General features: G+C 37.8%; 1 protein-coding gene across 2 annotated transcripts; it reads left to right on the forward strand.

Moving 5' to 3' along the window:
- LOC113567888 (uncharacterized) lies at positions 1-24,854 on the forward strand. Of its 2 annotated transcripts, none has more exons than XM_081714706.1 (14): positions 1-130; positions 3,649-3,922; positions 5,921-6,046; positions 6,869-7,142; positions 14,110-14,323; positions 14,602-16,393; positions 16,566-16,826; positions 17,073-17,246; positions 17,586-17,846; positions 18,049-18,222; positions 18,442-18,612; positions 20,371-20,544; positions 21,510-21,556; positions 23,377-24,854. In XM_081714706.1, exons 3-14 carry the CDS (start codon positions 5,997-5,999, stop codon positions 23,916-23,918), a joined length of 4,134 nt encoding a protein of 1,377 aa, XP_081570832.1. In that variant the 5' UTR covers positions 1-130; positions 3,649-3,922; positions 5,921-5,996; the 3' UTR covers positions 23,919-24,854. The 2 variants fall into 2 exon arrangements, with proteins under 2 accessions (XP_081570832.1, XP_026851826.3); XM_026996025.3 differs by having other exon boundaries at positions 5,940-6,046; positions 23,377-24,850.
- The last annotated feature ends 302 nt before the right edge of the window (positions 24,855-25,156 follow it).

Genomic DNA, 25,156 nt, shown 5'->3' on the forward strand with positions numbered 1-25,156 from the left:
CTCACCCTCGTGCTTCCTCATTCCTTCTCTCCTTCGTAAACGAAATTGTCTCAAGTTGTTAGGAGATACATGTTATCGGACAATTTGACTACAAATGTGAAGTTATCGGACAATTGGACAACAATTTTACGTAAGTTTATTCGGAGATTATTCGTAAACGAGTTTTAGCCGTTTAGCCTGTCAGGAATACAGGGTTGCAAGTGTCATAGATATTTGAGTATTTTTCAATTCAACTGTCGTGTAGATTATGTATTAGGCTCATTGAAAGTATACCAGCTATAAATGGCAATATAAATTAGAGCTAGTAGCTACATATTTTGTGAACACCCCCGCCTCCTTACATACAAAAGCACATGTGGATTATTTAATTTTTCGCATTCGTGACTGAAGGCTTCAGGGCTTTCAAGGGTTTAAGATACGAGTAAACAGTAACAGTAACGAATGACAGTAATTCACTGTAAATATTTTGATACGATCTAGTGAAATTAGACGTAAAATTAGACTAACAAGATGTATTCATAAATGGGTGTTAATGTAGGCGAAAACTAAATAGGCAAAACCACGGTTTATAGTCCAAGCAGCTCAAAATCGATTTAATGAGCCCTTACTTCCGGGTCGCAAGTACGCTGTGCGCGTTTGGCTGCTGCTTTGCTCTGGCTCTACTTTTCTCTCATCGTGTCTTCCCCTTTTGTGGGGTCTAATTCTCGATTTTGTCCATGCTGATTCAGACCTCACTTTTTGTTGCGGCATACTGGTTGAACTTCAATAACTCAACTTTATACGACTGTATTGCTGGTTCTTTTTGGCTAACACGAGTTTTCCCTTTTCACATTCCCGATTGACGTTAACCTACTACACTCTTTCGCATGTTGTGTGTGATTATTTTTGTCCTGACGTGTAGACAGAACTACTTGCCTCGGCGGGTGTCGGTGGCTGTGATCTGTAGGCTAACCTGGTTTAACTAACTTGGCTGTGGCTGTGCTTCATTAGTCAGCTTTTAACTGCGCTCGTCATGGCCCCCTTCTTTTCATAATCTACCTGCTTCCACTTGGAGATATTTTCCGACAGCAGAGTCTTCAGTTTCATTGTTATGCAGATGATGCTCAAGTTTAACATCTGCACCAAGCCCTCTGATACACTCCCCCCTGACTCACTGAGCAGCTGCCTGACTGACAATAAAAACTGTTTGACTTTGAACTTCCTCAAACATAATAGTAGTAAATCTGAAGTCATTCTCATAGCATCTCCTTCCACTCTCAAGAAAACTGGTCAACCCACTCTATCTTTTCTGGGTTTTATCACCTGCTCTGTGACTCAGATCCGTAACCTTGGTGTTATCGTGGACTCTACACGGTCTCTTGATGCCCACATTAATAGCATCACCAAAATTGCCTACTTTCCTCTTAAAAATATCGCCAGGCTGCGTCCCACACTCCCTGATTCTGTAGCTGAAATCATAATTCATGCTTTTATTACATCCAGTTTTACATACTGGATTACTACAATTCAGTTCTGGTTGGGCTCCCTGCTAGTCTTCTCAAGAAGCTCCAATACGTGTAGAATTCAGTAGCAAGAGTTCTCACACACACCAGATCTTGGGAACACATAACCCCCAAGTTACCTACACTGGCTTCCCAGTCCATTGTAGAATGCAGTATAAAATCATACTACTTTATTTTTGTCATAGTTGTGTTTTTGTCCTGTCACTCATTACTGTAACTTTTACCATGTCTTAATCTCTAATTTTATTTTCATTTATCTACCGTGTGGTTGTTTTGTTATTCTTGTGTTTTACCCTGTTATTCCTATCATTCTTTTCATGTATTCATTTGTTATTGTGAAGTGTCCTTGAGTATCCTGACAGGTGCTTATAAATAGTTTATTATTATTATTATTATTATTATTATTATTATTATTATTATTATTATTATTATTATTATTATTATTATTAAGGTATAGAGTATTACTGTATTCACTGTTTGTTGCCTAATTAAGCTATTGTACATTGTATATCTGTGGCTTTATTTATTAATTAACATGATGTTAACATGAAAATGAAAGTAACAGGCCAACATAAAATCTTAATTAAAGAGCTACGCAGATCCTGGTCATTCAAGTACAAACCCTTTATGCTACACCAGAAACGATACAGAATGGGCTTTACATGTCCAAAACATTCACATCCATTGTCTTCATCACTGGAAATTCCTGTTTGAAGTCACATTGAACAGTCACATTGAACAGTAGATGCCTGCCTCCTCTCATTTAAACCTTTATCTGGTGTGTTGGTCAATTTAAGATGTTTGAGTGTGCTCAGTAATTTATTAATCTAAGTGAATTATGAAAAGGCAATATTCAGAACAGCATGGAGAAAATCAAGATGGTTTTAGAAAGCCTTCTAAAATCACAACAAAATCAGTGTTTTTGGACTCAGTTTTATTTAAATTTTTTTGATGTCAGGCTTGGAAGGTTTCTTGCTACATGGTAATCCAGATGCTTAATGAAAAGACACACAAACTCCATGCTTCTGTGTTCTATATCACAAAAGGTTCAAGTTCTCAGGTAGCCAAATTATTTAAAGACGGGTAAGATATCCAAGTACTTAACCGATGCCTATACAGGTTTAGCAGGAATCCTATTAGCTATAATTTTGAAAGCCTGTGAAATGTTTCTCTTTCTCTCTTGCCAATCAGTTCACATTCATTGTAATTTATTTTATTATTAAAAAACCCAGCCAAATTCATATGAAAGAAAAAGTAAACTGCCAAGTTGTGCAGAGCACTAAGCCTAGCAACTGTTCGTCATACGACGTTTGCTAGTTGGCATCCATTAGCAACAGCATCACAGATGCATACATTTGAATATAATAAAATGTTTGCCTTTTTTACTTTTAAAGCCTAAATTTTATTTTTAAATATTATATAAAATTCTGATGGAGTATGCTACCCATACCTTCACTCAAATAGTCTCCTTTTATGTTTTACATTCTGAATATCTGAACAGTTGTCACGGTTAGTCCCTCCCAGCTTCCATGTTCCATGGTTTCCCTGTCGTATGTATTATTTTGGTTCCATTCCTTACTTTCGTTTTCTCCATCCCTCGTTTAGTTTTCCACACCCGTCATTACTTTCACCTGTTCCTTGTTTCTAGTCTTGTTAAGTTCATGTGTTTAAACCCAGTCTGGTGGCCATTTGGATGAATGTTTGTTTGTATGTTTGGATGTATTTATATATTTGAAAGCCCAAATCTGTAAGTTTGTACTCCATGCCATTGTGTTTATCCTAGCCTTCGTGTTTCCTAGCCTCTGTTATAGCCTGCTTCCCTTGTTTGCCTTCATGTTTTATCGCGTATCCCTGTACTCTCCGTGTTGGTAATATGACCCTGGACTATTCCAGTGACTACGACTCTGGCTTTGCCCCTAATAAATCTCGCTCTTCTCCCGCACATGCGTCCGCCTACTTACAGCTCACCGTTACAACAGTTGTCTCATGTCTGGGAATAGCTGGATATGCTTTACCCTCTCTGATGCTACTGTTTGATTAATGTATTAAAACAGACAACAAGTGAAAACATGAAATAATGAAAACAAGTGTGGCTATCAAAATAAAAACCTGATCGTTAATGAGGACTTTGTGTGCTCTGTTCTAGTGCTGAAATGGAGACGCCAGACTCGCCATCATCAAGCTTTGTCTCGATGGCGAGTGACAAGTCAATGGAAAAAACAGGGGGCAATTTCGCAAGTTGGCATCCATCAGCAACAGCATCACAGGTGCATGCATTGAGTGAGCCAAATGAACCTCAGGAGGAGAGACTCTGCATACAGCACTGCAAACCTCTTGAAGTGTTTTGCAAGACAGACCAGCGATTGATCTGTAAACTCTGTGAAACTGAGGAACACAGAGGTCACAACAAAAACTACATGGTAAGACATAGGGTAGGACATCTGCTTATAGAATGAATTGCAGGAAGTACAACCTGTTCTCAGGGACAAGACCAGAGACAAGCTTTCAGAGTTAAGACAAGACCATTTTCTTGTACTGCTCTGTCAGCAGTTTGACTATGGATGTACTAGGTAATTTCAGCATTTAGTGATTCGTTCTTGCACACGCTGGCTGTGCAAGAGAATGTCACCTAAGTTCAATATATGTTGTTCATGTTTTGGATGATGTCCTTCGTGTAGTCAGTACCTGAAGCACAGACTCTGCAAAATGCTGCAATTCTGGGGCTATCGCATATATTTTCAATGAACAAGAGATATGACATTTTGTTTCCTAATACTGTCTGAATGAGGGAGATTGGCTGAAGACGACAATTGATCGGGGATAGTGGGTACATTTGTTCGTGTGAGTCCCTAGAAGGGTAGTGGCCAGGGTGTGACAATTACAATGCACAATTATATGTAAACAGAAAGATCATTGTGAAACTTATCTCCATCCATATCTGATTATTTAACATCCAATAACGAAAAAATTGAATTGCACAATGTCTCTTGTTATTATTTTTAAAATGTAAAATAAAGGTTTCTCAGCTATAATAGTACAGGTATTTTCAGGTGGCCACATACAAGTTAAAAGAGCTCAATCTTGGCCAGGTAGTGTTAGTTTGATATTGCAGGAATCCTACTCATGTTGTCTGGGATGGTGATCTTCACGTTGCCCTAGTTCTATCACACCATTTTATCTCACCTATGTCCACTGTCTGATTTGTCCATAGGATGGCTACATCCTGTTGTGGAACTAGTAGTGCTAGGGTCACTAGACATGCCACCATTAATCCAACCATTGGCTCCCTCACTTCTGTCTTTTCCCAGTTTCATTGGTCTGGTGAAAGAAGCTGCAGGCTTCTTTTATTCAGTTCATCCTTCACATCTTTCACAAACGTCCGCTTGCTGTCTGGACAGCAGAGTCCTTTGCAGTCTTCAAACATAGACTGAAGACTAATCTATATGTAGAATATTTAAATGACCACTGACCCTATGTTGACTAACTGAAACTAGTACTTATTGTAGGGTATTGTTTATGACACTGATGTTGACTGCTCCTCTGTTGACCAACAAACTCTAGTACTTGTTTATTGCACATATTATTGTCTAAGATAGAGCTTATGTATTTTGCACTTCTAGGCATCAGCATTGATTCCTGTATTTCAACAGTATTCTAGTTCACTGGTTTATTGGACTCTAATTTAGTGTATTCGCTAGGATGTACTCTGAGTAAATGACAAAGAACTTTTGGAAGTCAGTCTGGATAAGAGCGTCTGCTAAATGCTGTAAATGTAAATGTATATACAGTCCCTTCCACAGTCATTGCAACCTCTGGTAAATATGGGTAAAAGGGGTGATAAGAAATTCACCTTTTGGTGAATTATCTTAATCTTACATAGGCATGAGAAAAATACAATTTGAATCTGAGAAACAAAAAAATTACCCAAGAAAGAATTATTTTTTAACAAAACCACATATTGTCGTAATTATTGGCACCCCTAGAAGTTCTCAGTAATAGATTGAATTTTTTTTTCCATTAAAATTTTACTTTTTGATAGACAAGACATCGGCGGGGCCAGGGAGGGGATTGAGGGTGTTATAGCTGCCCCTAGGATAGTCATAGCGTCCCCTTACCATGCCCAAGAAATTTCTGCAGTTTAGAATTTTTTATTTTTAATGTGTGAGTCGGATAATCTGATCTGCAGCACAAATTTAACTTTTGACTTTACTTTCATGTCCTGTTAGCCAGAGTGCAAATTCTTTATAACTTAGTATTAGCAATATCATAATGGATTGTTTTTGCTTCATAAACGTCAACATTATATTCAGAGATGTGTTTACACTGCCTTGTGAACTGCAAAGATTTCCTTGACACCATATATATATATATATATATATATATATATAGCGTCAAGGAAATCTTATTTTTTTATGAAGTGTTTTTATGTTAATATAGGCACAAAGACCAGATTCTCCTGCTCCCACCTGTGTGTCCCTGAAGAGTCATCAATCAATGCAACCCAACATCAACTTTGACCATGGAGAAAAAAGCAGTGTAAAAAGGTGTGCAATATGTATATCTAAAATTAATATAATATTACAGAAGGAACTGTAGAATTTAGCATATTACTCAAATTTTAATATGCTTAATATCTAATAAACTGGTGCATAAAATAGTGAATATTTTTCACCATTCTTAGGTTATAGTCCAGTTCTTAAAAAAATAAAATAAATTAACTATCTTGTCAAAACTCAATTGATAAAATTCGCACCTTCTGTTATCAGCCTATTAATTTCCTAAATGCTAACCATTTCTTAGACGCTTATTCTGAGTTCCCTTTAACAAATGCTATTGTGGTCTCATCCTATCAGCTAAGTGCCAAATTCTTTTTAATCCTTTATTTAATCCACTATGCTTGATTCTGTTGCTTGCTTTAAAACTGGATGAAATAAGATAAAATAAGATCAAATTCTCAGGCTAGGATATAGAAAAGCTGAAAAAAGTGGAAAAAAGACAAACACCAAGTTTCCTAGGACTTTTTAAAAGACCATATCCAGTAAGCAATCAAAATTGCTAATAAGAATAAGATAATTAAGATATAGCACCAATACACCAATACACCAATTCAAGATTCAAATACAAATGTAAGAACTAATAACCCAAACATTAGAATTGTTTAGGCCAGCCCTAACAGTCTGCATAATAAGGAGATTGGGTGAAAGCTTAACTGAAGAGAAGGAACTGTTAACCTGGAAGCTGAACATGTAGTTAAATGCTTTTGTGAAATAAAATGTTGTTGAAATAATGAAAACAACTATCCTTAGATTATGGTTGCCAAAGTAAAAACCTGATCGTTAATGAAGACTTTGTGTGTTCTGGTCTAGTGCTGAAGTAGAGATGCCAGACTCACCATCATCAAGCTTTGTCTCGATGGCTAGTGACAACTCAATGGATAAAACAGGGGACAATTTTGCAAGTTGGCATCCTTCAGCAACAGCATCACAGGTGCATGCACTGACTGAGCCGAATGAACCTCAGGAGGAGAGACTCTGCCTACAGCACCACATACCTCTTGAAGTGTTTTGCAAGACAGACCAACAATCGATCTGTAAACTTTGTGCAACTGTGGAACACAGAGGTCACAACAAAAACTACATGGTAAGACCTAGAGTAAGACACCACTTGCTTATAGAATGAGGCACTGTTAGGTCAATAAGCCACTCTAAGGGACAGAGTTAAGAGCATTATCATTTAGCCTTCTGCTCTGGCATCAATTTGACTATGGAAGCACTAGGTAATTTCAGTGCTTTGATTCTATATACTTTAACTTGTTTAAAAAAGTAAATGGCACAAAAATATATTTTCCTGTTATCCTTGCTTTAACCCTCTAACCCGATCTATGCAGTCTGTTTTGGGAAATAAAAAAATTAAAAATTAAGAATGGAAAGCAAACACAAAGCCACATGGAATGTCCATCACAGACAAAGTCGAGCTCAACTAGGGCATGTCCAGCGTGGTCCCTTAGATAAGATCCTTTAGGCTACTCACCTACCTCACTAACAGTGAGAGTTAGAAACAAAAAAGTCACACTGTCTCGCACCTCACCTGGGTCAACAAGGTCCACAACAGATGCTGGGGGACCAGGGCAATCTGATGAAAAGTGAGCTACTAGAACAAGTACGAGACACTCATGAACAGGAGTGGATAATAGTGGACTGTTGGAATGCTACATAAGCAACCCCATTGTGAGAGGGCATATGCAGACAATTTGGGAACTATGGATGCTTCAAAACTCTACAACATCTACAAGCAGCAACTGCTGTCACAACTAGAGATTAACAAGGTACAACAAGAATGTTACAGCAAGGACAACAGGTCAGAGGAGAGACATTATCCCCACAACCCAAAATTGTAAACCAAGACTCAATGAACTCATGCACAAATCTTAACACCAGAGCTGCTGGCCTGAGTTTGAAGATCACAGCTAAGCTGGACACCAGTGATAGCAGACTACCAAGACCATGTGAAGTACCTGAAAGGCTGCTGGAAGATGCAGCACTGTGGATGATCACTACTGTGACCATCATTGACACCAATCAGCTGATTTATGCCTCAGCAACAGTGATACTTGAGATGCTTAGCTGCAAGACAAACACGAAGGAGCAGTATCCTCTGTGGAGATGGAGGTTGGAGGTGTAATACAGTTATAACAGAAAAAGAAAAGAATAATATATCTACCTTTGTGAATTCATCCAAAATAATTTTTAGGTTTAATTATTTTAAGAATATATATACAGAGGTAAAAGTTGCATTAGAGCAAAGTATAAGTTCAGTGGATCGAGAACCACAATTCCCTGCTATTTCACATCGAGCTTCCAGGTATTAGTTGAGCTGGGTACACTACTGAGGTAGGTCGCATAGGAAACAGCTCTATAAATTGTGATGTTCTAGGAAGACATATGTACAGTTGTGGCCAAAACCTTTGAGACTAGCACAAATTTTGGTTTTCACAAAGTTTGCGGCGTCATTCTTTTGGTGGTAATGCGCATTAACTTGATTGTGATTGTGAAGAGTAATCAGATGAATTGCAAAGTCATTGCTTATCATGAAAATAAATTTAATCACAGAAGTTACTGCAATCCAGCCACTGCATTTCAGCCCTGCCACAAAATGGCCTGCTAACATCATTGCAGTGATCTTCTCATTAGCCCAGAGAAAGTGTTAATGAGAACAAGGCAGCTGATATCACTCTGTCATGCTGATTAGAAGAGCAGACCGGTTCCTTTAAAAGGGTGGTGGTGCTTGAAGCGTTCTTCTGTTAACCATGCTTACCTCCAAGAAAACATGTGCCAGTCATCATTGCATTGCATCAAAAGGGCTTCACAGGCAAGGACATCGCTACTTCTAAGATAGCACCTAAAACATCCATTTATCGAATCATCAAGAACTTTGAGGAGAGAGGTACAGTTGCAGTGAAGAAGGCTTCAGGGCGCCCAAGAAAGTCAAGCAAGTGCCAGAACTGTCTCCTAAAGAGGATGGAGCTATGGGATCGGGTCACCACCAGTGGAGAGCTTGTTCAGGAATGGCAGAAGGCAGGTGTGAGTGCATCTGAATGCACAGTGAGGCGAAGGCTTTTGGAAGATGGTGTCAACACTTTTGGTGTCAAGAATGGCAGCAAAGAAGACATTCTTCAGGAAGTGTAAGGATTGGACTGCAGAGGACTGGGGAAAAGTTATTTTCTCTGATGAAGCCCCCTTCAGACTGTTTAGGACATCTCGACAAATGATTGTCTGGAGAAGAAAAGGTGAGCACTACCATGAGTCCTGTGCCATGCCAACGGTGAGGCATCCTGAGACCATTCATGTGTGGGGTTGATTGTTATCCAAGGGATTGGCTTTGCTCAAAGTTTTGCCTAAGAACTGTATCAAAACATCCTCCAAGAGCAACTTCTTCCAATGATCCAGGAGTAATTTGGTGATGAACAATGTTTTTCTTGCATTACAGAGCACCATGTCGCAAGGCAAAAGTGATAACCTTGTGGCTCAGTGAACAAAACATTAAAATTTTATAATTGTACTTGTTTATACCATATAAACATCTGATGAAAGAATCAGAGGCAGTAAACTTTGTGAAAACCAAAATTTGTGGCAGTCTCAAAACTTTTGGCCACAGTTGTACTGTTTATGTGTGTATGAGTAGGTGTTCTGGTGTTATGTAGTGCAGAAGGAGAATACATTTGTAAATCTTGTATTAGAAATATCAACATGTGAGAGGTAATAAGAGAAATGCTGAAGCTATACGTAGATTGACTTGCATTTGTCTTGCATAAATGGTCCAGCTAAATGAGTCCATTAAGCTCTCAGTTTTTCTAATAGTACTTCCCTCATCGTTGATCAAGATGCAAATGGCCATGTTTGGACCATGTTTATGCTAGCCCTATTACATTACCATCATGAATTCCTCCTCCGGGACATTACGGTTCCCATGGCATTGTTTTTCCACATGTTTTCTGTTTTGGTTTTTCATTTGTCTCTTGTGTTCCTGTTTGTGCCGCTTCCTCGTTTAGTTCCTGGTCTCTTGTTGTTTTTACCGGTTCCTAGTTATGGTCTTGTTAGAGACGCGTATCTGCTATGCCTTTTCAGTCTGGTTCTTCCAATCTTATTTTCCTGGTTTGTTCTGATTTCTGCCTGCTTTTCACAGTTCATCTTGTTTCTTGGTCATTTATTATTCCACCTATTTGTTCTGTTAGTGTTGGTTTGTGTTTTGTCTGTTTCCTGGTTTTGGTTTATCTTGTGGTCTGTATGTCTGTCTTTAGTTTGGTTACCTTCAGTTCTTGTTTTGGTTTATGTCTTCTGATATTGTTAGCCTGTCTGGTTATATCTCGTTTTACTGTGTGTTTAGCCGTCTTAGTTACTTTTCCCTTCTTGGTGATAGTTACGTTTTTCTGACTGTATATTAAAAATATAATTTATTTCACTTCACCTTTGAGTTCTCTCTCAATCGTTAGGTTTTCCTCTCCATACATCCTGAACTCTGAATACTCTGTATTCCCTAGTTAGAAGCCATCCAGCTTCCGCAAATGCATTCTCTCTCTCTCGGCATCCCGCGTTACACCATATCTCGAAAGTAAGTCAGAAAAGACAAGCAGGAGTAGAGGGTCAAACCACAACTTCTGGCTAGTCTTTTTGACAGCTATAAGGCCAGTCCAGAGAATACTTTTATGATGGACAGTCAGTGGCTCTGCCAAATCAAGCAACAGGAAGATCCACAGATTCTTTTGCAAGGACTTTCCCAAAATACAAGGAGATGAGAAACATATGACCACAGTGCAAACAGAACAGGACAAGTCCAGAACATGTGTATAGATGACATTAGTTGTATAGATGACATTAAGGATCTAGTGTAACTTTAATATTTATGAAGTAATGTAGAAGTAGCATATGCCTTGTGCAAAAACATAAAATGATTTACTTGATGTTCAGGGTTCTTGGAAGTAATAAAAATGTTCTTCCACACCATAGTCCGGTCGGGTTTAGTGTTGTTCAATTTAGCAAAACAAAAAGACTAAGGGATAGTAGGATGTTCCTTTAAGAAGTGATGTATACACCATACACAATGAGGAACTGTGTATACATTTTTCTAATGGGTGTAAAACCATTTGATTAGACCAGGGATGCCCTATAGGCTTTAAGTGCCAATCTCTGTGTTAAATACAAAAATAAGGAAAAACCAGGCAACATGAACTCCTCTTTAAGAGAATTACATGACTTGAGACCCTTTTCATTAAAGATATTGTTTAATGTATGTATGTTTTGATCAGACTTAACATTACATACAAACAGCTTACTGCCTGCATTGAGATTGCTCTGACACCTTAGAGGTGTTCTTCCAGTAGAGGGGAAAGGGCCTCCCATAATTGTTTCCACCTCCCTCCAAGGTCAGAATGATTAAGCTATGATGGTGCCAAAAGGCTTTCTTGGGAATACCTGCAAAGAACAAGACCTGAGGTGGACAATGTTAGCTTATAGGCTGTGCCAAGATACAGTGGAATCTACATTAATTTAAACTTTCAAAGTTCTGACTTGAAACTATACAGATAGTATAGTTTGAATTCAGGAAGCAATAACCCACCATGACTGCTGCATGTTTTTGAGCCGAATTCTGAGTCTTGTCCCATATAAATCTGAGTTAAGTTCTTTAAAATAGCCATTATGATGCAATGTAGGCAACATGGAGAACAGAAAATTCAATTTGGGACAAACATTGATCTTAATGGTAGTAATCTAACTATGCAAAGATAGATAGAGTGGGGACTATCTAGACACATCATATCTTTGGCTCGCATTGAAAATATCTAAGTGCAAAATAATGTGTGTAAGCATGTTATGCCATTTTTCTTAATGAGTACTTAAACACATTTCACATGTCACCCCCATTTATTTCCAGTGCACCTTCTGTGATTTTTCTATAGATCCATCTCAGGCCAACATGGGACAGAAAAGAAAAATAAAACAAAAAAGAAAAAACTTTTCAAAAAAAGAGATTTTTGAAAAGTTGCTGAAAAAAACAAATACTGGTTTCTAAAACTTAGTTTTACCAAGCACATCAGTGGTGTAACGGCCCGAGTGCCGCAGGGCGAGGAGCAGGACACACTGGCTCTCTTGAGGTAGACAGAGATTTATTATACACACATGAAATTTTATACTACATACACGAAGGACGAACATATTGGCACTCACAGAAAACCAGGTAGGGGAACATGGACAGCAGGTTACAAACACAGCACGCAATACTACCTTCAACAAAAACTACTACCGTCAACAAAAACTGTCCACAAAACTACCACTGTACTACAATTCTGTATAGATGGTCTCCCTGTGTCTGCTCCGTTATAGGATGGAAATGCACTAATTTTCCTCACCTTTCACATTTTAATATAGACAGAAAATTTAAAAATGGGACAATATTTGTAAACAGCTGGAATTTATTTATTTATTATTATTATTAGTATTAGTATTATTCAGTGTTCATGCATAATACTAGCTCATTGTTTTTATTTACATTGGCCTCACTAACACACTAATTAACAAACATTCTTAAGATGAAGGTAATGAAGGTATTAGCATTACAAAACCTTTGGGAAATACACTCTTCTCGGACAACGATGAGAGGGCCTACCTGCAGGAGATTAAATTCCTGGAGAACTGCCAGAAAATCATCTCCTCTTAAACATCAGCAAGACAAAGGAGCTGATTTTGAACTGCAGCAAGAGGCAGGAGCGGCACTACCAACCTGTGAGAATCAACAGAACCACAGTGGGGAGAGTAGACAGTTTCAAGTATCTTGGAGCTCACATCCCGCCTGTCCTGGTCCCACCACACCAACTCCCTGGCAAACAAAGCTCGTCAGTCAGTGTCTTTACCACCTCAGATGCCTAAGCGACTTCAGAGACTGCCCTCCTAGATGCTTCAGAACTTCTACACCTGCAATATTGAGAGCATCCTCACGGGGAACATCACAGCCTGGTTTGGGAACAGCACCAAGCAGGACAGACAAGCACTCCAGAGGGTTGTGCATTCAGCAGAGCGCATCACTCATACGGAACTTCCTGACCTGCAGACCATATATTACAAGCGGTGCCAGACCAAGGCCAGGAGGATTGTGAAGGACCCCACCTATCCCAACAATAGGCTCTTCTCTCTGTTGAGGTCAGGGAACTGCTTTCGCTCCCTGAAGACCAACACAAAGAGACTGAAGAGGAGCTTCTTCCCACAGGCCATTTGGGCCCTGAATCAGGGCAACTGATGAACTGTGGGGACCACTTTGTGTACTGTGTATGATGTCAACAATGTCATCATAAAAAGACTGTAACAACTGTAAATTGTAAATTGTCAAAAAAAAAAAAAGGAAATTGTACATTGTGTACATTGTGTATCTCTCCTCAGCCTGGACAGAGCAGTTACAAAAGCATTTCACTGCGAGTTATACCATGTATGACTATGTACGTGACAAATAAAACTTTGAACTTGTACTTTGAACCTTGATCATTTAAGACCACCAGCCACCAATTACGAACCTTTCAGATGACCCTGACCAACTGATCATCCAGCTGTCCATAACTGGGTCCTCTGCATGTGCCACTTACCCTCCTAATGAGTTTATAAACTGGGGCTGGAATGGAGATTTTAGTGAATCTTCCATAACCACCTCCCAAAGCTCTCCTGATAATCTGTGTTTAGATGTTTCCTATGTGGACTACTCATTGTTCTTTCTGTTTAATTAAAATACCTCAAATACCCCTTAACCTGTTAAGATGTTCTATGCATGTGCCAGGTCATTAGAGATTGCATAAAGACCTAGCTAACCTTCCCCCTCCCATTAACTGTACTTGTCAAAAGAATGGAGACCACCACATTGCAGGATTCTTATTTTAGGTTGTCATGTAGGCACCCTCCTTATTTGGTGTTTCGTTGAATTAAGCCTATGACATTTCCGGAATGCTAACAGTGAATCTGTTGTTTTCAGTAAACGCCTTTTTGTCTAACACGGCATCGACTGGAACTTGCATCCTGTCTTGACCTTGTCACATTAAATTTCACATGAAATTTCTCTTTCTTGGTTACAGATCCTCCATGAGTTGGAAACATTGTCCCTAATTGAGCAAACACTAGACAATGTAGACATGGACAAATTTATGAGTTATTTATGTCAGAATTACCCAGAATGCTTTGACACTCCTGTGGAGATTCTTGAAGTCCACAAAGTATCTAAACTCATTCTAGAGAGATTTCATTCAGAGGGTGCCCTGAAAATAACACTAAAATTCATGCTTGAGAAAGGTAGGATAATATGTTTTTTGGCTTTATAATTGTGCTGGTGTCTTTGAAACATCAGTCTTAATCAACTGGATTTATTAATTAAAATCTACTTAATGTTACTGATCACTCAGTACCTATTCAAGGCTATTACCTGTATTTTATATATTAAGTAGTAATCTCTGTGATGTCTACAAAATAATATGGTGTTTCATGCATGTGTGTTGGTGTGTGTGTATGTGTGCAAATGTGTGTTCAAGGCTTTTATTTCTAGAGCTTTAATTGCTGATTTTTTTTTATAGGAAAGCATGTTCAGACCATGGAGGATTACATTAAATCTAAATTACAGTGTCATCTTAAATCAAAATTTGAGTGTATACATGAAGGAAATGCTCAGCAAGGGAATCCGATTATTTTAAATGACATCTTCACTGAGCTTATCATCACAGAAGGAGGAAGTGGAGGTGTCAATAATGAACATGAGGTCAGACTGATTGAGGAAGCGTCAAAGAACAAGGGCATGCAAGAAAAGACTATACAATACAATGATATCTTTCAGCCTTTACCAGGACAGAGAAAACGGATCAGAACTGTGCTAACAAAGGGCATAGCTGGGATTGGAAAAACAGTCTCTGTACATAAATTCATTTTAGGCTGGGCAGAAGGAAAAGCAAATCAGAATATTCATTTTGTATTCCCACTTCCTTTCCGAGATCTGAATCTGAAGGGAAATGGCAAATATAGTGTAATGCAACTTGTTCATCAGTACTTTCCAGAACTTAAAGATCTTAAATCTATCAGGAGTGAAAAAGTAAAAATAGTGTTTATCTTTGATGGTCTGGATGAATGCCGACTTCCTCTTGATTTCAAGAACAATGAAATGTGTTGTGACTTGGCAAAGAAAATATCTGTGGATGTGCTGTTAACAAACCTCATTGTGGGAAACATACTTCCTTCTGCTTTCCTTTGGATAACCTCTCGGCCAGCAGCAGCCAGTCAGATCCCTTCTGAGTGTGTTGACCAGGTGACAGAGATACGAGGATTCAACGACTCAGAGAAGGAACAGTACTTTAGGAAGAGGTTCAGTGTACCAGGCCTTGCTGACAAAATTGTTGCACACATAAAGTCTTCAAGGAGCCTCCACATTATGTGCCACATACCGGTTTTCTGTTGGATATCAGCCACAGTTCTAGAGAAGATGCTAGGAAGATCAGGCTGCATAGAAGTGCCCAAAACTCTGACTCAGATGTATACCCACTTCCTCCTCATTCAAACACACCTGAAGAATAAGAAGTACCATGGAATGATTCAGGATGAAATAGACCTGACACAATCTGATAAAGAGATGATCATCAAACTGGGGAAACTAGCATTTCTGCAGTTAGAGAAGGGAAATATGATTTTCTATGAAAAAGATCTGACAGAATGTGGTATTGATGTCAGCAAAGCTTGTGAGTACTCTGCAATTTGCACTGAAATATTCAGAGAGGAGTTTGGTTTGTACCAGGAAAAGGTCTTCTGCTTTGTGCATCTGAGTATTCAGGAGCATCTTGCTGCAGTGTATACGCAACTTCAGTTTGTAAACAGTAACATGAACATACTCAGAAAGAACACAGAAAATCAGCGTGAAATTGTAAAGATGTCACATCTGCACAAGAGTGCTGTGGACAGAGCATTGCAGAGTGAAAATGGACACTTCGACCTTTTCCTTCGCTTTCTGCTTGGACTGTCACTTGAGTGTAATCTGGTTCTGTTGAGGGGACTGCTGTCAAAATACAGTGTGGAAAGCCTTGACGAAACAGTGGATTACATTAAAGAGAAGATCAGAAAGGAGTTCTCCGCAGAACGAACCATCAACCTGTTTCACTGTCTGAATGAAATTAATTACAACGCTATACTGGATGAAATACATAGTTTCCTGAAATCAGGCAGGCATTGTGAAACGGAGCTTAAACCTGACCAATGTTCAGCTCTGGCGTATGTGCTGCTAACATCAGATGATGTGATGAATGAATTTGACATGAAGATGTGCAACACATCTTTGGAGGGATATCGAAGGTTGTTGCCAGTTGTCAGGACCTCAAGGAGGGCCATGTAAGTCTACAGCTCCATATTATCAAATGAAATGGTGGTGTCTCTCACAAACACAATAAAATGTAACATCAGTTCAGTAATATAGTATGTATACTAAAGTAAGGTTATGAATTATTCAGTAGACATCTGAAATGTGCCATCTTGTTAAATAAAGAATTTTGTCCTCCCACAGCCTTGCTGGTGTCAACCTCACAGATGAATCTTGTGAAACTCTGGCTTTAGTTCTGCAGTCAGTGAACTCACACCTGACAGAACTGGACTTAAGCTTCAACAGTTTGGGAGATTTAGGAGTCAAGCTTCTATGTGCTGGGCTCTCAAGTCCACACTGTAAACTAGAGGAACTGAATCTCAGCCATAATGAGTTGGAACATATAGGAGTGAAGCTGCTTTGTGATTGCCTGATGGGTCTGCATTGTAGACTAAAGATACTTGGGTTTGTATTTAAATGTCACAAATTAGACCACATGTTTCCAAAATTGATTGCACTAGTGTAGATGTCCTAAAATATTTAATTACATTCTTTTTTTAGATAAAAATTCCATGAAGGATCTATAACCAATCTTTTTTCGAGGGCATCTTAGATTAAAAATGGTAATTAATTTTAATATGTATTTATTGAGGGCAGTAATAACAAATGCAAAAGACTTGATTTCAGCTTTTCCATTTTTTCTTTGTGCAGGCTGGCAGGCACCAGTTTTTCAGAACGATCTTGTGAATTGATAGCCTCAGTTTTCCAGTCTGCTAACTCACACCTGAAAGAACTGGACCTTGGCTGTAACAACATAAGAGACTCTGGAGTGAAACTTCTCTCTACTGGACTGATCAGTTCACAGTGTAAACTAGAGAAACTTGGGTAAATCTTAAGTATTCCATGTACAATGCAAATTTTGATCATTGTCAGATAGTAGAACATATACAAATAATATACATCTAGGCAAGAATGCCAAACCCTAAAATTGGACCTGTATTATCCCATGTAAAATGGGTTCCCCCAAAGGGATAACATTATTTAGAGTTTAGAACTTTTTAAAATTATATGGTTTTTTTTTTCTATTGTTACCATTAGTGAATGCAGTTCAAATTATATAATGGCATATAATTGCACTCCTTTGCAAAGGTTTTTTTTTTGGTGTTTTATAAAATGTCAATGAATGAACATGAATGAATGAACTAAAACTGTGTTACTCTATAGGTTGGACAGATGTGATCTCACACATGAATCTTGTGAAGCCATTAAAACTGCTCTGCAGTCAACTAGCTCATATTTGAGGGAGTTAGATCTCAGTTACAATAATCTGGGAGACTCAGGGGTAAAACAACTCTGTGATGGGCTAACACATCCAAACAGCAAACTAGAAAAACTTGATCTTAGTTACAACAATCTTGGTGATTCTGGAGTAAAACTTCTCTCTGCTGGACTGAAAAATCCGGACTGTAAACTGAAGAGCATAAGGTTTGTGTTTGTACAGTTGCTTAAACATTTGGGTGAAAGGTTGTTTACTATAGACTTTTGTCTATAATAGAATATTACTTTTGTGTCTAAACAGAAAAACAAAAATTGTTGCTCTATTCATGATATTATTATGTATATACTATATATTTCAGTTCAAGGCCAACATGAATTGTAATGTGATTTTTTTTTTCTGCAACTCCAGACTTGCTGATGTCAGTATTCCCAATGAAACATGTGAAAATCTGGCCTCAGTTCTACAGTCAGCAAATCCACACCTGAGGGAACTGGATCTAAGTAAAAATTACATAGGAGATTCAGGACTGTCACTGCTCTGTGCTGGACTGAACAGTCCAAACTGTACATTAGAGAAACTGAGGTCAATACTGTACTAACAGAGCCTTTCTATACTGGAAGTCATTTGAATTTGCACGTTGATTCTATAATTTATTATACTAATAGACATAGATTGAGTTTATTAAGATAACAAAAATAATATTTTTAGATACATCTGTTTATTCCCAAGATATATGAATGTAAGTATGTTTGTTTTGTATAAGATGTAATCTATATATGTTATAATGTTTCTCTCTTGTAGTCTGTGCTGGTGTAATCTCACAGAGAGGAGCTGTTCAAACCTAGCCACAGTTCTGAGTTCCCACACTGGCTTGAAAGAACTGGAGTTGAGAGACAATGATCTGCAGGATTTAGGCGTGAAGAAGCTTTGTGTTGGTCTTCAGGATTCAAAGTGCACACTGCAGAGACTGGGGTAAGGAGACATGAGCAGTGACATGATTTAGAAGTGAAGCAGTTCTCTGTAATCCATGATTTTGTTGAATTCATTTGTGGTGAAAAATTAAAAGAAGACTCAAGTAGTCCATTTTTTTTATATAATGTTCAAGACATCGTTATGTGACAGCTGTACAGACCAAGACCTTGACCAATAAAATCTAAGACTACGCTCAGCATGGACAAGTCCAGATGTATAGACCAAGCCCATTCAAGTTCAATTCAAGACCATGAATCTGAATTTTTTTAAAAATATTTTTCTCAGAGGAGAGGTGACGCATAGATCTGAGATGTGTATGTGGTGCCAAACAAAAAGAAATGAATCTTAATTTAATAAGCCAGCTTTACACTGCATAATTATCATTTCAATTATCCTATCACAGACAACAGTTACAAATTGTGAAATAATTATTTGTTCATAAATTTAAATCTGTGGTCAAGTACAAAAACAGCAGTATAGTGAAATGAAACTGAAGTATGTGGGACTCGAGAATAAAGTTTTATGGAATTGTGGCAGCAGAGAGAATGCTTTTTTTTCTACCATTGTTAGAATGAGATTTCACAGCCTGGTATAGAAGTAATAGGGTAAACATGCAACAAATGTATAAGACCACTGGAATTGAACAGAATAAAGCCAGCTTTAGCAAGAAGGCTTTATTAACTTTTAATAACATTATTTTTAGTTACTATAAGTAACAATGCTTAATGAAAATTACCTTGCTACACTAATAACTTGGTATAGCAACAACACACATTAAAATATGACACTGACATAATAATGGGTTTATTTGTAGCTAAATAATGAATCCTCTTTCTTTACTCTTTACCATTGCTGCTAGTTAACTGAGAACTATTGAAACAACAAAGGGAACTTTATACTTGGCATAGGGAATGGGGTACAAATGCCTGATAGTAAAATATAGTAAGTGTTCTTATAAAGTTTAATGCATGATCAATATCCCAAATTGCATTCCAGATGTATACATTATGAAATGTATTGGGTTTCAGTTACAGTATATACTACAGGTGCAAAGATCTTTCAGGTTACATGGTTGTATGAATATTTTACATGGTTCCATGAATATCTTTTCCATTTTCTATCAAAGTATGTAAAACAGGATCTTTATCCTTGAGGTTTTATTTCCAATCCCAAATCTAACACACTTTGTTATTTAGTAGGGACTGATATTTTGCATAAGCAACACATAAGCAAAATTGACATTCAGGTATAACTAATTTAACTACATAGCTTGTGCATTGACTATGTAGATTGATTATACTGGCTAGCAAGCAATAGATTTTTCTTTTATACAATGTTTGACAAGGCACAGCAAACTTGAATATCACTCTCACACTCAAAAAAAGGATAATATTCACAGGAACTGTTAGTTACCTAACTTATATTGTCAACGCTGTTTCTTATATACATTACCAGTCACTTTCTCAACATAGGTAATGCTGTCTGATGTCATTTTGTGGATAAAGAAATGTTTACTTTGATACACAACTTGCTATGGGTTCTGCCATGGATTGCTTATAACATACTGTGTAGAGCAATAATAGAATGAGTTACGGGGGTGGGGGGGGGGGAATGAAGCATTAGAAACAATGTTCATACATCTTTGCAAGATGTGTGTAAAATGCATCATACAATATCTTGTACTGTTTATTAATACTACATCAAGGATCCCAATTATATGTAATCATTGTAAAGGAATTCTAATGTTTTTATCTGCAGACTTTCAGGCTGTTGTGTTACAGAAGAAGGCTGTATTGCTCTGCATTTTGCTCTGAGCTCAAATCACTCACAGCTAAGAGAGCTTGATCTCAGCTATAATCACCCAGGAAAGTCTGGGGTGAGACAGCTATATGCAATACTAGAAGATCCACGCTGTAAACTGGAAAAACTGAGGTGAGCAGAACAAAGGTTAAAGGGTCATTATTAAAAAGGTTTTAATAAGGTTTTTCTCTCCTTGATAAAAATCAACTTATAGTCTATAAAATGGGCTGTAGTGAATGGTTTCTCCTAAGGCAGAAGGAGGGAATCGGTGGCTTTTAAAGGTTATTTATAAAACTGTCTCTTAATTCTCAGTCACACCTTTGATAACACGTAAATAATATCAAGCACATATCCATGCAATATCCGTAGACAAGCATTTGTAGGTGAATGGGTGATATTGAAGATCCCAGTAAATTTAAATGTGGAATTACCATAAGATACCACCACCTGGTCAACTGTGTTTTATTAAGTATTTAATTGGAACTATTACCATGAACTACAAGCATCTAGGAGCTGTAGCAGCTCAGCTGCAAAGCTGTAGACTACATCAGTTTGCAGAGCAGAGTTGTCGAGTGCCTGAAGTGTGAAGCATTTCTGTTGTGTAAAAAAAATCTATTGAATCACTCATTACAGCATTTCAAACTGCCTCTGAGAGTAACATCAGCACAAGAACTGTATGTCAGAATCTTCATGAAATGGGTTTCCTCGGCTGAACACACAAGCCTAAAATCACTATTCATAATACCAAGCAATGATGGTCTATGGATGGTTTTACAGAGTTTGAGCTAGACCATTTGGTTCCAGTGACGATTAAAGTTAGTAATACAGAATACAAAGATATTTTAGACAATCATATGCTTCCACCTATGTTGCATCAGTTTTGGAAAGTCGTTTTCTGTTCCAGGGATGAATTTGGATCAACATTTTACCCGTTTTATTCATTGAGAAGTGGGCAGACTTTTTGCTTAGTCTTTGGAACCAGGAGGAACTGTATATATACTTAATTTCCATGTGCTCATTTGTTCCAAACTATCTAGAAAAAGGGCTCAGTTAAAAAAATGTATCACAGCTCTAATGGTTTGGTTTTCTTCCATCAGTGTGGAACATGATGGTGACTGCAGGAACAAGCCAGGCCTGAAGAAATGTAAGTGTGTCACTTGTCTGAGTAGAACACACCCTCACCGAAAACAGAAGTCATTAAATAATAGTGTTGCTTGGATGAAATTCTTAAATATATATAACATTCGTTTTATATATATATATATATATATATATAAACATTCGTTATTGTTCATTGCAATAATAGTCTATACCGAAAGTATTTTGGATCAAGCCCCTTACCCTATTTGGTTGTTGTTAAACTCCATGGCTTGAAGTGGTTTGTGTGCCATTACAAATGCATCTAGTGAAGGATCAGGGCAGCAACATCCTTGTGTGTGACATCTTGACTACACAGAAAAGAGGCGAGAGCATAGGAGTCAACAGGTTTATTAGAATTAGACAAACACATAACAAAATAAAGCAAATAAGTCATTTCATGAGGACAAAAGAGCCAAGCGTTAGTTTTGGCAAAACTAATGCAAAGCACTGGGGAAGGATGCAGTGGGGCATAGGTGTGGACGATGATTTAATAAGTGGGTGACTGAGAGTGAGAAAATGATTGGGTGGTGTGATTGGGCCGACTGGTGCATGAAAACGTACATTTAAGTCAAGGAAAAAATTGGTCAATTGCCATTACCAATTTTTTTTTCTTTGTTTTTAATCATTTTAAAATGTTTGAATTGGATTAAATCTGAATATATGTTAAAAATACAAGTAGGCTATGCACTGCCACATAAAGGTTGCATAGACTGTAGGGACTCATGAGTGCAGAGGGCCTGCACATCAGGGGGTCTTTTAGCAACAGGTTAAAAAAAACTTGACATTTAGTCAAAGTCAGATTTATTTATATATGTCAAGGAACGCTCGCCTCCCGCGAGTCACGTGGGTTGGCCAACCACGTGCGATGGGAGGGTCGTTGTTTGTGACCACACCTGCACACACCTGCACCTTGTTTTGTTTATGTATTTAAACCCTCATTGTAGTGTGCAGGATTGTTGGTCATTGTGTATGTAACGTCTTAACGTCTTGCTGTAATGTTCCTTTCGTCATTGTTAAACATATGCATGTTTATTGTGCATGGTTCTTGTTAACTGTTCATTGTTCGTGTTTATCATGTGTAATTCTTGTTAGTGCCGTTATCGTTTTATGTTTATATGTCAATAAATGTACATCCCAGTCGCTGGAGTCTGTGCTGTCCTCGCCCTGCAACACTCGGGCCACCATGCGTTACAATATAATGCTTTATGCTGCAAATGTCTGAGTCCAAGCCTCCAGTGAGAAAGCCAAGGGACCCTAGCAGATCTAGCTATGGAAGCATAGATAAAAGGATAGAGCCAAAAGGGATCACAGGCATGAGGGTACCTTGGAACATTAGCACACTGCCCCTCTCAGTCAACAAACTTGAGGGACAAAAGAGAGGTGAGGTGACAGTATCATAACACCCCAGTTTACCAGAACTCTCAATGCCCATTGGACCACCAGATCTACACCTTTACCTAAGAGGGGAAGTGGTTAATAAAATGCCTGACTGTACAGACTTTACAGGTTCTCATCCTTAAATATTAAAAAAATAATTAAATAAATCCCTCCATTCACGCCACCCTTTTTCATGTCATCTTTCAAGACAGGTAGTTGGCTAAAATACCAAATTGGTTTACTATTAGGTTCTGCTTTTTTGTTGTTATTTAGCATTTCATCAGGTAAGATAGCAAAATTGATTAAATGATGACACCTCTTTGAGAGTAGGGTCTGTAAATGAAAACTGCAGCAAGAGAAACAGGAATAATGTTTTATAAAACTCATAAATGGAACCTTTTGACAATAAAATCACACCATAGTATTGGACCACTATTTTTTTTTCAGATGCTTGTGAGATCACACTGGACCCAAACACAGCACACAGAACCCTGTCCCTGACTGGGAGCAAAAAGGTGACAATGACGAAAGGGGAGCAGCCATACCCGGACCATCCAGATCGGTTTGAGTACTATGCTGAGGCTTTGTGCAGAGAAATCCTACATGGGGCTCGCTTCTACTGGGAGGTTGAGTGGACTGGGAATGTTGTTTACATAGGGGTGACTTACAAAGGGATCAACAGGAAAGGACGTGGAAGAGATTGCAAACTGGGGATGAATAACAAGTCTTGGATTCTGTTCTGTTCTAATGATTATGGGTATTATGTCAGTTACAATAACAAAGAAACTGTGGTCCCAACCCCACCTAATCCCTCCAAAAGAATGGGGATCTATCTGGACTGGCAGGCTGGCAGGCTTTCATATTTTATTATTTCTCCTGAGAGGGTGTACCACATTTACACCTTTCACACAACATTTACAGAACCTCTGTATCCAGGCATCAGGGTTTATAACTATGATGATACTGTCACTTTGTGTGAGCTGGAATAAAATATGAGCACCACTTTATAGAAGGGAAAATTAGTTCTCAGACTAATAGGCTGTGAGGTATTAATCCAGGAGTAATGCAGCCTTTAAGGTCAGGGAATTCTTAGCTTTTGTTTGTGTAGACATGTGTTGGGAATAGCGGAGCAATGGATCTCAGCCAGCCCTGAAGATCTGTTCAGTAGGTCCTATAACATGTAAGCTATATCTAGTAGGGTGAATATCAAGAAGAAGGGGGACTGGTTGAGGAGCCCAGAGGACTTATTATGATCAATCTGATGTTCACAGAACAAGCTTTAAGCATTGCATTGGTTTGTCAAGTTGTTTAATCTCATCTGGAATAATTTGTCATTTTGATAGCAATTAATTTTGAACTCAAAATCTGAAAAGCTTTTTCCTAAGTGTTAATTCTTTTCAGTTTAGTGAGAAATATTCACTCTGTAAGCAATTTTCTAAATTATATTTAAATAAATAGAATTTAAATAAATTCACACTCTTAAACTAGCAGTCCTATACTTTTATACACTAGTGTTACTTTTCCCTGCTTACAGTATTCTGTCATTACATATTTTGACTCTTTAGGTATGAACTGTATTATTAATTTCTGTGTATGTATTTTTCATATAACTATTTGTTATGATGTATTGCATACAATCTGGTTGTTAGTTTAGGACTACTTCAGCTTTAACTTTAAACCCCAGAGAATGGAGTTGTATTAACCTTTATTCTTTCTTGATTTTGACGATATTCTTTTCATGTCCTAGTCTTTGAATAATGTGGTTTTTAATGTGGTTTCCATGTTTGGATAAACACTGGTCTTCACAATTTGGACTTCTTTTTTAAATGTAAAATTAGTTCATTTTCAAAAGTATGTATGAAATGTTATATATATATATATATATATATATATATATATATATATATATATATATATATATATATATATATATATATATCCTTTTTAACCACATTTTAGGTAGAAATAATGTATTTATTTACTAGACAAATACCTGAGTTTGTGTCTGTTTTATAAAGCCATATTACTACATGGTGTCAGAATGGCTGACCACGTCTTTATATCCTACAGCATTACCAGAGCCCATGAATTCTCAAGCGGCAACTGTTGCTTGTTAGTGAACTGGCTACCTATTATTTTAATGTAGTCAAATTAGCATCATGTCAATTACACACTAAATTAACATCATCACTTGTACAATGAAGTTTTCATGTCAGCGCTTCCGAGA

This window comes from Electrophorus electricus, chromosome 1 (genome assembly GCF_041902795.1).
Source record: "Electrophorus electricus isolate QZ-2024a chromosome 1, ASM4190279v1, whole genome shotgun sequence".
Lineage (NCBI taxonomy): Eukaryota > Metazoa > Chordata > Actinopteri > Gymnotiformes > Gymnotidae > Electrophorus > Electrophorus electricus.

Coding starts and splice junctions, on each gene's coding strand:
- LOC113567888 (XM_026996025.3), top strand. CDS start 3,656: ATGGAGACGCCAGACTCGCCATCATCAAGCTTTGTCTCGATGGCGAGT. Junction 16,827..17,072: donor TGTAGACTAAAGATACTTGG/GTTTGTATTTAA, acceptor TTCTTTGTGCAG/GCTGGCAGGCACCAGTTTTT. Junction 18,613..20,370: donor TGCACACTGCAGAGACTGGG/GTAAGGAGACAT, acceptor TTTTATCTGCAG/ACTTTCAGGCTGTTGTGTTA.